At 43.9% G+C, this 13135-nt stretch overlaps 2 protein-coding genes across 3 annotated transcripts in view; one reads left to right on the forward strand and one right to left on the reverse strand.

Moving 5' to 3' along the window:
* The window catches only part of LOC118401088 (serine/threonine-protein phosphatase 2A 56 kDa regulatory subunit delta isoform-like), a 633889-nt gene that overhangs the window by 76328 nt on the left and 544426 nt on the right, over nucleotides 1-13135 (forward strand). The window lies entirely within an intron of this gene.
* The window catches only part of LOC118401121 (protein delta homolog 2-like), a 31622-nt gene continuing 24669 nt past the window's right edge, over nucleotides 6183-13135 (reverse strand). For both annotated transcript variants that reach the window (XM_035798387.2, XM_035798377.2), the window contains exons 3-6: nucleotides 11553-11610; nucleotides 10833-10963; nucleotides 10587-10734; nucleotides 6183-9853 (exon numbers count right to left, since the gene is read on the reverse strand). In XM_035798387.2, coding sequence (XP_035654280.1) covers nucleotides 9031-9853; nucleotides 10587-10734; nucleotides 10833-10963; nucleotides 11553-11610 — 1160 coding nt within the window. In that variant the 3' untranslated portion in view covers nucleotides 6183-9030. The remainder of the gene's footprint in view (nucleotides 9854-10586; nucleotides 10735-10832; nucleotides 10964-11552; nucleotides 11611-13135) is intronic.

Here is a 13135-nt window from a genome sequence, read left to right on the forward strand (position 1 = left end):
TGGAATATGTTCCGGGATTCTTCTGATGGAGGAGTACACCACATCAGTCACTGGCTTCATCAATAAGTGCATCGAGGACGTCATCCCCACAGTGACCGTACGTACATACCAGAACCCATGGATTACAGGCAACATACGCACTGAGATAAAGGGTAGAGCTGCCGCTTTCAAGGAGCGGGACTCTAACCCGGAAGATTATAAGAAATCCCGCTATGCCCTCCGACGGACAATCAAACAGGCAAAGCGTCAATACAGGACTAAGATTGTATCGTACTACATCGGCTCTAACGCTCATCAGATGTGGCAGGGCTTGCAAACCATTAGACTACAAAGGGAAACCCAGCTGCGAGCTGCCCAGGGACGCGAGCCTACCAGATGAGCTGAATGCCTTTTATGCTCGCTTCGAGGCAAGCAACACTGAAGCAAGCATGAGAGCACCGACTGTTCCGGACGACTGTGTGATAACACTCTTGGTAGTCGATGTCAGCTAGACCTTTAAGTAGGTCAACATTCACAAAGCCGTGGTGCCAGAAGGGTTTATCAGGAAGTGTACTCAAAGCATGTGCAGACCAACTGGCAAGTGTCTTCACTGACATTTTCAACCTCTCCCTGACTGAGTCTGTAATGTTTCAAGCAGACCACCATAGTCCCTGTGCCCAAGGAGGTGAAGGTAACCTGCCTAAATCATTACCGCCCCGTAGCACTCACGTCTGTAGCCATGAAATGCTTTGAAAAGTTGGGTATAGCTCACATCAACAGCATCATCCTGGATGCCCGAGACCCACTCCAATTCGCATACCGCCCCAACAGATCCACCGATGACGCAATCTCAATCGCACTCCACACTGCCCTTTCCCACCTGGACAAAAGGAACACCTATGTGAGAATGCTGTTCATTGACTACAGCTCAGCGTTCAACACCATAGTGCCCACAAAGCTCATCCCTAAGCAAAGGACCCTGGGACTAAACACCTCCCTCTGCAACTGGATCCTGGACTTCCTGACGGGCTGCCCCCCAGGTGGTAAGAGTAGGCAACAACACGTGTGCCACGCTGATCCGCAACACTGGGGCCCCTCAGGGGTGTGTGTTTAGTCCCCTCCTGTACTCGCTGTTCACCCACGACAGTGTGGCCAAAAACGACTCCAACACCATCATTAAGTTTGCGGACGACACAACAGTTGTAGGCCTGATCACCGACAAAGATTGAGACAGCCTATAGGGAGTAGGTCAGAGACATGGCAAGTGGTGCAAGGACAACAACCTCTCCCTCAATGTGAGCAAGACAAAGGAGCTGATCGTGGACTACAGGAAAAGGCGGGCCGAACAGGCCCCCATTTAACATAGACGGGGCTGTAGTGGAGCGGGTCGAGAGTTTCTAGTTCCTTGTTGTCCACATCACCAACAAACTATCATGGTCCAAACACACCAAGGCAGTCGTGAAATTGTATTGGTCACATACACATGGTTAGCAGATGTTATTGCGAGTGTAGCGAAAACGATTATGCTTCTAGTTCCGACAGTGCAGCAGTATCTAACAAGTAATCTAACAACTCCACAACAGAACCCTAATACACACTAATCTAAGTAAAGGAATAGAATAGGAATATATGGATGAGATAAAAATACACTATCCCAGGATAGGTGCAACATCCGAGATGACGTACAATGGTTCCAGACACTCCCCCACACATCTTGTCTCAGAATTTATCTCTACGGTGGAAAATTGCAAGATTATGTTATAATACTTTTATTGCATCAAATGGTTGCTTTATGCTACAGAATAAGGGTTTGTTATAATGCTCATCTGTGTGTGTGTTTTACTGAGGATGGGCCTCTGGGAGATAACACTGACAAGAGATTTACAATGTCTTGTGGGTGATAAAACCTAAAGAGACCGCATTCCAGAGCATGAGTTAATGTTTCTGTTCTCTATGGTACCATGGAGAGATGACCCCAGGGCCATACCCTGGTCTGAACAATGAAAGAAAACTGTTGACACAGCAGATACTGTCTGCTGTGAATTATAAGTATCTTTCATACAAATCTTAACCTTGTGACCCATTCTATACATCTGTTGTTCATCATGTAGGTTGAAAGGGGTGTATCTTGGCTATAAAATTCCTTTGTACTTTTGTCTCGGGCTAACTCTGACTTGTGTGATAAGTTTCTCTCTCCTATTTTGATAGTAAAGAAATCAACCACCACATCTCCCCCAAGTCCAAAGGAGGGAGTGAATGGCGCACAGACATTGTGGAGACAAGTAATTGGTTCCCCATGAATCACATGGTTTAAAATTGGTAAAGACACATTCACATATGAAGACAATGTTCCCTCCTGTCCTCTTCTCTTTCTGATATTCTGCATATCACCAGGGACATGTGAAAGACAAGCCTGACTTCTCCCGTCTCTGGGCCCCAGGTGACTGAGGCCCATATGAGGGAGGAAGGGCAACTGCCAACGGCAGAATCCGAAGGGATACATTCTAACAACAAGAGTTCAACAGTTCAATCATATAAGCATATTATGTAGATAAGACATCTTAATTATCTATGCCACAGATGTCTGACAGAAATGTGTTCTTTATTTTCCTGTAAGAATTTGTGTAGTTTGCTACCAGCTTGAGCTCAACTTGCTTGTTGTTTTCTGGACAGTTTAGTATTTTTTGACTAATTTATTGCATTATGACTAAACTGTGAACTGTGGTGGTTATGATCTTGTGAACATTTGTTTGACCTTGCGCCCAGATTGTCCTAACTGAGGATGCTGTGTAGGACAGAGAGAAGTTGATACACAACAAGATATGTAATGGCTTGTGATGTCTGGTGGTGAGGACAAGTTTGCCTAAAATAGACATTGAAATATTTTCATCTTTTTTTTTTATTGAGTGTGCATGCATTAGTGATCTACTCTGTCAGTATTAATTTCAAGAGATTTCAGAATGGCGAAGTTTGGCTCTATCATTGTTGCAAGTAAATGGTTCAAAGCAAGCTAAAGTTCACTCTTCTCTGATGCGAGTGACACAGCCCTCTCTTGGAGTTGGGTACGAGCTGGGAAGGGCACTGGACATGCACAACAAGATCCTCTGTCTTTGCCCGACCCTCCTTCTGGAAAATGTAAGATTAAGTTTGACTTTGAGAAAAAATACCTGGTAACCAGTGACGATTAGTATTTGGTGCATCATTGATTTAAAATTAGCATCATTATGTGTAATTTAATTACATAATATCACGGCAAGCTGTAAAACAGTTAAACAATCACACATTTGAAACAGTCACAACTTTATGTTGATTTGACCTTGTATGATATGTATTTTATCTTCATGTCCAGCGGCATGATCAGAGGGGCCGATGACGGGTCCCTGTTCCGGGTGCGAGGCTACAATGAGGAGGAGGTGGAAGGCACCCTGGAAGAGTACTTAAACAGACTTGCCAAAGTCTGAGACGGTCAAACTGCACATCTAAAGTGCCCGTCAAAGTATAAGAAAATATATAGTTATGATTCCCACTTTGCTGTCTCAATGGTTTCTCAAAAATGATTAAGAATCAAGGTTTTTGTAGAGCTTTTATACATATGACGTATTATGAATATATGTTCTACATACAGTAAGTACATGTTTAGTCTTCTTACTGATTTCATGTCACTTTGTTGAAGGCTTGTAAACCTAAATCATAAAGCTCCATGGCGCATGGGCTTTTTTGCTCTTTGTAGTTTCCTTCATGTGGTAATCAGTAGATGCGAGTACCACTTTGTCCACTGGGTGTCACTTGCTCCCTTTTAAAAAACCAAGCAGGGCTCTTATCATATAAAAATTCATGATATCCTAAAATGGACAGATGGTTGACACATTGAGTTTGTGAGCTATTTCTCACTGACACAACAAGAAAATGTGTACCAGAACAGTACCAGAACAGGTGAATGATTCATTCAGTATTTCAAGCTTGGGCTCCATTTAGACTACTACCTTAGAGCTCTGTATTCCTTTTAAGATAGATTTAATAGTGGAGTGGAGCCAGCTTGACTTGAATGTTAACAGGCAGCGGAGCTGTGGAAGGATGGCAGAGGCCTTCCTTTCTACACAGGGGAATACATTTCTGCCATATATCCCTAAAGAGGCAGCTGCCATTGTGGTACAAGCATTGTTGCCCACACAGAGTTGTCAGTACTCTTCACTTCCATCACCTCTGTAAATGTATCATGATCCTCTCCAAGTTCTTGTTTCATTCCTAAACTGGGACAGGTGACCAAGGAACCAGCCGGCTTTAGAAAAAGAATAAATAGTTTTTGGTTCACACTAGGCCCGTCTCTGGCAGTCTTTAGTATCATAACGGTCTGTGTTTATTACAAAGTTAAGACATTAATTTTCATTGCTGCCAATAACAGTCCTTAGAGGAGTAATATCGGCCAAGGAGGGATGTTGCACCTCTCTCCTAAAACAACTTGATTGGTCTTCTCAAGTTCACTCGCTCATATTTTATGGGATCTGAATGCCATGGCTGTTTATGGACCATCAGTACAGAGTTCCCATTTGTTTCACATCAGTACCAGTTGACAGAGCACAGTGATGAGGCTGTACCCAGTTGGAGGCACACCATTAGGCTCACGTAGCAAACCATCTGCTTCAGGGATGAATCCTCATCAGCGGTGATTTGGCACAGAATATCTGGCCTTAGGTCAGTGAAAATCTCAATGAGAGTAAGGACAACTCCACTACCCTGTGCGGCTGCTAGTTTAGGGATTCTCATGTTGTTCCATTTTTTATTTTGAGAATTTTTGAATGGTCGATCCCTGACTTTTCAATTGGTAAACCTAGATACATTTTGGTGTGTTGCAACAATGCTATTTTACAGTAACTTCTGTTGCAATGACATGGTTGTTACAGATTAGCTCTCACTCTTTTATGTGGTGAACCTGAGGAGGGAAACTGGCTGGAGATCTTTCCTACAGGAAGTGAGGACTCTAGTTTCAGGTTATTCTTGGGATCTCCATAACTTCCTCTGTTGAATATTATGCCAGGGTGGGGTCAGGTCACATTTCACCTCCGCCAGTCATGATTTGGCAAATTAAGGGCTTTGGGAGTTGAGGAAATGTTGATGGTGGGATAAGAACGCTGAGATTCAGGGAAGCTACATGGGTAAGTCGTGAAAATGATGTAAAAACGACTGCAGGTCACCTATTACAGTAGTGGCACGAAGAGCTGAGTCTGAACCATTGGTGGTTGTCTCCTGGAAAATAGAGTTTCAGAATTCAGTTTTTATATTTGACACTTCGTAGCAAAGGGACAGTAGCTAGATTTCCATCCAATTTGCGACAGATTTTCATGTGAATATTCTAAAATCGACCAAAACAGTATGCGCATTTCCCCACCAGAAATGTTTCCAACAAATTGACTTGTGTATAAAAGTCTGTGCGTTAATATTGTAGTGCACATAAAATAACTTTTGCGCTTAAATTCCCATGTACTGAATAAAAAACATAATTTAAATCTCATTTTCAACTCTACTGATGGTAGAACAAATGTTGTCTGTGACAAATTATATATAGTGAATGTGCCCGCTCTGGTCTTGGCACGTGCGCTCTAGCCAACAGCTCGCAGAAACAGTGCGGGGTATAACCCACACATGATGAGATCGTGATGGACAGAAAGAGCGAGATTTTTATTTGTGAAACCGCAGCCAAGCATCTATCATGTCACCAGAATAAGACCATCGCTATTTATTGGAAAGGAGCATCGAGCTCACTACCGTGCAGTTTCACCACCCTGTGAAGTTCATTTTAACTTGTTTAATCTGTAACCTAATAAACTGCATGATTTCCTGAGTCGTAGTGGGAGGACCACACAGCATCCCACCCTGTCTAGCGTATTTAGTTTGTCGACATTTGGAAAGTTTACCGACAAAAATTAGCTGTTCCCATCAGGCCTGTCGTGACATGTTTTTTTTTGGTATCCTACATGTACTTTAGTCGCATAAAAAGGTTGGATAGAAACCTGGTTTGTGTCAAAGGTAAATGGACAATACATTTGTGGTTTTCAATTGCTTGATTCAATTGAGCCGTCACGCTGTGGTCATGTAATTTAGGTATAAAGACAGGTATGGTACGTGTTCTTAGATCTTCTGTAACTGTTGTCTGTATCATATCTCAACTGAAGTGGAAGCATTTGGGCAGTTATACCAGCAGTGTGTACAGGAAATAGTTCACAACTTTATTGCACACAATTCAGTATAAAAAAATAAGACTCATTGCAAAAAAAGAACACATACACATTCCACATATAAATTGCAGACAATAAATTACATTTACAACTTCAAAATACAGTTGCGCAAATCCATATTCTTATTCGCTATTACAGATTTAGGAAATGTAAGGGAATTTGATTACCCTGTTTTGGGGGAACTTTGCTGCAACGCAGGTCATGTAAAATGTGTGTATTTGAAGTTTAAATAGGCTTCTGAAGATGAATTGACATTTTAGTCATTTCAGACTTGATTTTCCCTGACAAAATGTCCATGAATTATAATCTACACAATTCACATTTCTTGTTGCTGCAGGATTATTTTGTAGCAAACTGGCTCAAATAAAGATCCTACATCTCTAACCATCATACAGCAATAACAGATCTCAATTAGTTTTCAATGTTGACATAATAGACATTACTTTTTTACAAAATAATACAATTATAATTTAACAAAGTATATGTTGCATTTCTTTAGCCAATCCTATAAAAAGTACAGTGTTGAAACATGACATGAACTCAGGTAATATTTGTTTCTGTCTGAATTCTGCACACTGCAGAACTGTAAGCAGGGAATTTGTTCAGAGGCTGTGATGTCTGAGCCCATTTGGAAATACAGTGGGCCGAACGAGTATTTGATACACTGCCGATTTTGCAGGTTTCCCTACTCACAAAGCATGTAGAGGTCTGTAATTTCTATCATTAGGTACACTTCAACTGAGAGATGGAATCTAAAGTAAAAATCCAGAAAATCTCATTGTATGATCTTTAAGTAATTCATTTGCATTTTATTGCATGACATAAGTATTTGATCACATACCAACCAGTAAGAATTCCGGCTCTCACAGACCTGTTCGTTTTTCATTAAGAAGCCCTCCTGTTCTCCACTCATTACCTGTATTAACTGCACCTGTTTGAACTCATTACATGTATAAAAGACACCTGTCCACACACTCAATCAATCAGACTCCAACCTCTCCACAATGCCCAAGACCAATGCCCAAGACCAGACAGCAGTGTAAGGACATCAGGGATAAAATTGTAGACCTGCACAAGGCTGGGATGGGCTACAGGACAATAGGCAAGCAGCTTGGTGAGAAGGCAACAACTGTTGGTGCAATTATTAGAAAATGGAATTAGTTCAAGATGACGGTCAATCACCCTCAGTCTGGGGCTCCATGCAAGATCTCACCTCGTGGGGCATCAATGATCATGAGGATGGTGAGGGATCAGCCCAGAACTACACGGCAGGACCTGGTCAATGACCTGAAGAGAGCTGGGACCACAGTCTCAAAGAAAATTATTAGTAACACACTACGCCGTCATGGATTAAAATCCTGCAGCGCACGCAAGGTCCCCCAGCTCAAGCCAGCGCATGTCCAGGCCCGTCTGAAGTTTGCCAAGGACCATACGGATGATCTAAAGGAGGAATGGGAGAAGGTCATGAGGTCCGATGAGACAAAAATAGAGCTTTTTGGTCTAATCTCCACTTGCCGTGTTTGGAGGAAAAAGAAGGATGAGTACAACCCCAAGAACACCATCCCAACCGTGAAGCATGGAGGTGGAAATATCATTCTTTGGGGATGCTTTTCAGCAAAGGGGACAGGACGACTGCACCGTATTGAGGGGAGGATGGATGGGGCCATGTATCGCGAGATCTTGATCAACCTCCTTCCCTCAGTAAGAGCATTGAAGATGGGTCGTGGCTGGGTCTTCCAGCATGACAACGACCCGAAACACACAGCCAGGGCAACTAAGAAGTGGCTCCGTAAGAAGCATCTCAAGGTCCTGGAGTCGCCTAGCCAGTCTCCAGACCTGAACCCAATAGAAAATCTTTGGAGGCAGCTGAAAGTCCATATTGCCCAGCGACAGCCCCGAAACCTGAAGGTCTGTCATGGAGGAGTGGGCCAAAATCCCTGCTGCAGTGTGTGCAAACATGGTCAAGAACTACAGGAAATGTATGATCTCTGTAATTGCAAAGAAAGGTTTCTGTACCAAATATTAAGTTCTGCTTTTCTGATGTATCAAATACTTATGTCTTGCAATAAAATGCTAAGTGTTTTCTTAAAAATCATACAATGTGATTTTCTGGATTTGTGCTTTAGATTCCTTCTCTCACAGTTGAAGTGTACCTATGATAAAAATTACAAACCTCTACATGCTTTGTAAGTAGGAAAACCTGCAAAATTGGCAGTGTATCAAATACTTGTTCTCCCCATTGTAAATGGGCAGACTGCACATCTGCATTCAAGTCTAACATTTTGGCCTAATATTGTGACTACAACAGCATTGACAAATACCGGTACACTAATTTGGTTGACATGGCAAGGGCATTGTCTCGGCTAACATTCCAAAGCTGTCTGTCAGTTCGCCTATCTTACATGCAGTTCATGCCAAGTAACCGCAACAGCAGATTTTGAGAATGGACAAATTACACATTAATTGTCCGTGACAAAAGTCACCAAAAATCTTGAGTATATTTTATCGTTATGCACCTCTTACCCCTGTGGTCAAGCAATAATCCGTCATATTAGGACTATGCTCTTTTTGTTAGGAGTGTCAAACACATTCTCCTACCATTTCTCCTTGAACATACCCACTGGTCTCTTCTTGGTCCTGCGTCTTTCTATGTATCGATACCTAAATTGGTATGTTGTCGGTATTTTGACTGTCAGTACTGAAGACAGTCAGTCATGGAGGCAGGGCTGGGATTTAGAGCATGGGTTTCCCTCTGCTGAAATCAGTCTGTTCTCTGCTCCTGTCCTGTGCTCAGGGCTATGGAGATGGTAAATCTAGCCTAAATCACCTCAGTGTTCAGTTTCTTCTTCTCCAGTTCGGGGGTCGTGGGCGTGTGCAGGAAGCTGATCTTACACTCCTGCTCCACTATGACTAGGTGGCTCTGCGGGGTCGGCTGGCAGTCTATGTGTCTCACCGGGTGCAGGCGGAGGATGGGACCGCACCGGCAGCTGGCACAGCGGTCCTGCCAATGCCCCCTCAGCACCAGGCTAGCTGTGAGAGCCACCACGCCCAGCGTCATACCCCCCAGCACCAGCAAGGTGATGAGCTGCACCTCTGACAGGCCAGACGACCCCCACTGGGTCACCACCTCCTTCACAGAGATCTTCAGCAGCCTGTCTCCACTATTACTGTTACCGCTGCCCTGAGAATGGTTCCCCCCTGTTGTGATCTGGTCTGGCCTGGCCTGAGTCACCCTGCCCCAGCCCTCTCCTCCCCCAGCCCAGCCATGGGAGCTCCTGATGGGTGATTGGCTGGCTGGGCTCCGTAGGGGAACCTCGCAGGTCCTGCCAGTGAACCCAGCTTTGCAGAGGCAGTGGAAGGTGCTGGCGCGGTCCAGGCAGCGCCCTCCGTTGAGGCAGGGCTGACTGGCACAGTCATCGAGGTTGATGGTGCAGAACCGGCCCGTGAAGCCCTCGGGACAGAGACAGGAGAAGCGGTTGATGCCATCCAGGCAGGTGGCACCGTTGGCACAGGGACGCATCAGGCAGTCGTCCATGTTGGTCTCGCAGCGCGGCCCACTGAAGCCTGCCAGGCAGCGGCAGGAGAGTTCTGGTGCATAGCCGCTACTGTCCTCACATTGCCCTCTATTCTTACATGGAGACCTGAAAAATAAAGACAGAAGCACTAAAAACCCAGAGGGAATGTTCTGAATAGATTTTCAATGCTGAATTGATTCCTCAATGCAAGCCTTTTCATATGGACCTGACCTCCAACTGATTTGTAAGTAAATGTGTTGCGCTTACTCTGTGATGATTACTGTTTACATTCAATCAGGCATTGCTTTGGCACCTTAAGACAAAGCTACCCCAGAGTCTGTCCCTTTGGCCTGCATGGTTTCCCTGGTAACCGCTTAGCCAGTGATTTGGGGACTCCATGGAGGCTCTAGTGTAGATAACTTGCTACAATGTGTTTGTTAGTACTAGAGGCCACTCACTTGGCCAACAATGAGCCCATAAACTCACATGATTGCTCTCCAGTGGATACAAATTGAACAGGCTGCTACACAGCCAATGCCAGTCTGCATGTGTTTGACTGCCATCAGGGGACCGGCTGGGATGCCACAGTCAAAACACACACACTAACACACACTGAAACACACTCATCGAACAGGCTCTGAGAGAAATACTGATAATCGAAATTCACACACACAGTGCAGCTAGTTTCCTGTGTGATAGTCTGAAATGTCCACTAATTCCTATACATGTATTTTGAGCCACTGGTTGGGATTGAACTTGTTGTTCACGGTGATTTGCTTTGATTAAGACAGAAGCAGTAGAGGCCTGAGAGAAAATAGTTCCATAGATTGTTTTCTGGTGTGTTGGTAATTGAACTCACTTGCCGATCTTATGACAGGGTCCTGTCTTGTGCTCACAGTTCCTCCCGTAAAATCCATTGGGGCAGAGGCAGGAGTATTCCCCTGAAATGTTCGTGTAACAGGTGGCACCGTTCTGGCAAGGTGCCTCATTTGTGCACACATGGATATCTGAAGCAGAGGAGAGAAGTGGTGAATAAGTACTGCGCTACCACTCACTCAACAAATAAGATTATGATTGTCGGATACATACAAATGTTTTCTGTCACCTTTGTCGCAGAAGCGTCCCGTCCATCCAGGCTCGCATGTGCATTGCCAGGGTTGGTGACATGATCCATGGACACAGCCTGGCATTCTAACACAGATGTCGCACTGCTGCCCCTCCCAACCCGGGTCACAGCTGGAATACAGCGCATCCAATTAGATCAGCTCTCAACTCCGTAGCCGACACAGCCTCATGATAAGGGAGATATACTCTTATATACAGTGGCATTATCAAATAATGCGGAGCCGCTCCACGATGGACACAGGAGGGCGCCCATACTTAACAAAATAACTTCTGCAATGCCTTGCTCTGTACGGTACTTTATCTGTTATTTCGAAGAAATACTCATATATTCTGAGTGTGACCTTCTCTAGAGAGTGATAAGGACATAGGCTTGACACCAGAAAATTGTGGGCCTGAATGATGGCTTTATAGGTTTGTCATATATGCTTGAGCAAGAAAAAGAGAACCGTACACTCTAGGAACTCGGATGCAATAATTGAATAACAACGTCTCGACAGCCAAGCTGTCCACAGCAGGGTATTGTCATATACTGTATGCTTGGCATAGTTAACATATTCATATCTGAAATACGATGGAGTCATCACTACCAGTGCACCATCTTTTACCCTGTCAACATATTCAAATATATATATTTAGAAACACGCTTTAGTAAGATGCATATCACTGTTCCGATGTTGTTCAGCGTCGTGTTTCACCTCACCTGCACACCGCATTCTCCTCACACCGACTGTAGGTCACATTACACGTGCAATTTAGAACTGTAAGAGAAAGCAAACACTTGCTTCAGAGACAGATCCAAGATTCACCAGTAATTCCCTGACATTCAGACATAATAGTTGCCATTAAGTAGATATGCCTATTCATTGAACAGATGAATGTTCCTTATCTATAATATTTCAACTTTTTATCAGTATATACCACACAGCTTTATTCCTCCAGCAGCAAGTTGGAAACAACTAAATGTTATGCACTCTAAAGCTTCATTGGGATCGTGACTGCTGTATTTGAAACCGTATTTGTGATCGGCAGGTCGACAGAATGTTTTAATTCGGGGAGTTTATTCCTCACAATTCTACCACAATTGCTGAGAAGTATACTGGTGGTTCAGTAATTGTCAAGTCAGAATATAAGCATGTCTGTATGACAGCCGTTTTTGTATTTGAGGGATTTCGGGGCTCGATGGGATGTTAATGGCACTATGACCTCCAACCCTAGGCAGACGGTTGTCCACGTGTGTGGTGTTTCCTTACAACATCATGGATTTTTCTGCCGTTGAAATGCTTAGCCGGGCCGCCTACGCATTTTTTAAAACATTTTTGTTGTGTGTCTGTATGTACAGTACCAGTCAAAAGTTTGGACACACCTACTCATTCAAGGGTTTTTCTTTATTGTTACTATTTTCCACATTGTAGAATAATAGGGAAGACATCAACATTATGAAATAACGCATATGGAATCATGTAGTAACCAAAAAAGTGTTAAACAAATGTAAATATATTTTATATGTGAGATTCTTCAAAGTAGCCACCCTTTGCATTGATGACCGCTTTGCACACTCTTGGCATTCTCTCAACCAGCTTGACCTGGAATTATTTTCCAACACTCTCGAAGGAGTTCCCACATGTGCTGAGCACTTTTTGGTTGCTTTTCCGTCACTCTGCAGTCCAACTCATCCCAAACCATCTCAATTGGGTTGAGGTTGGGTGATTGTGGAGGCCAGGTCATCTGATGCAGCACTCCACTCTCCTTCTTGGTCAAATAGCCCTTACACAGCCTGGAGGTGTGATGGGTCATTGTCTTGTTGGGAAAAAAATGATAGTCCCACTAAGAGCAAACCAGATGGGGTGGCGTATCGCTGCAGAATGCTCTGATAGCCATGCTGGTTAAGTGTGCCTTGAATTCTAAATAAATCACTGTCAGTGTCACCAGAAAAGCACCATCACACCTCCTCCTCCATGCTTCATGTTGGGAACCACACATGCAGAGATCATCCGTTCACCTACTCTGCGTCTCACAAAGACACGGCGGTTGGAACCAAAACTCTCCAATTTGGACTCCAGACCAAAGGACTCTTGTTTCTTGTCTCAAACAAGTCTCTTCTTATTGGTGTCCTTTAGTAGTGCTTTCTTTTCAGCAAATCGACCACGAAGGCCTGATTCATGCAGTCTCCTCTGAACAGTTGATGTTGAGATGTGTCTGTTACTTAAACTCTGTGAAGCATTTATTTGGGCTACAATTTCTGAGACGGGTACCTCTGAACTTATCCTCTGCAGCAGAGGTAAC

The sequence above is a fragment of the Oncorhynchus keta genome, chromosome 2 (assembly GCF_023373465.1).
Source record: "Oncorhynchus keta strain PuntledgeMale-10-30-2019 chromosome 2, Oket_V2, whole genome shotgun sequence".
NCBI lineage: Eukaryota > Metazoa > Chordata > Actinopteri > Salmoniformes > Salmonidae > Oncorhynchus > Oncorhynchus keta.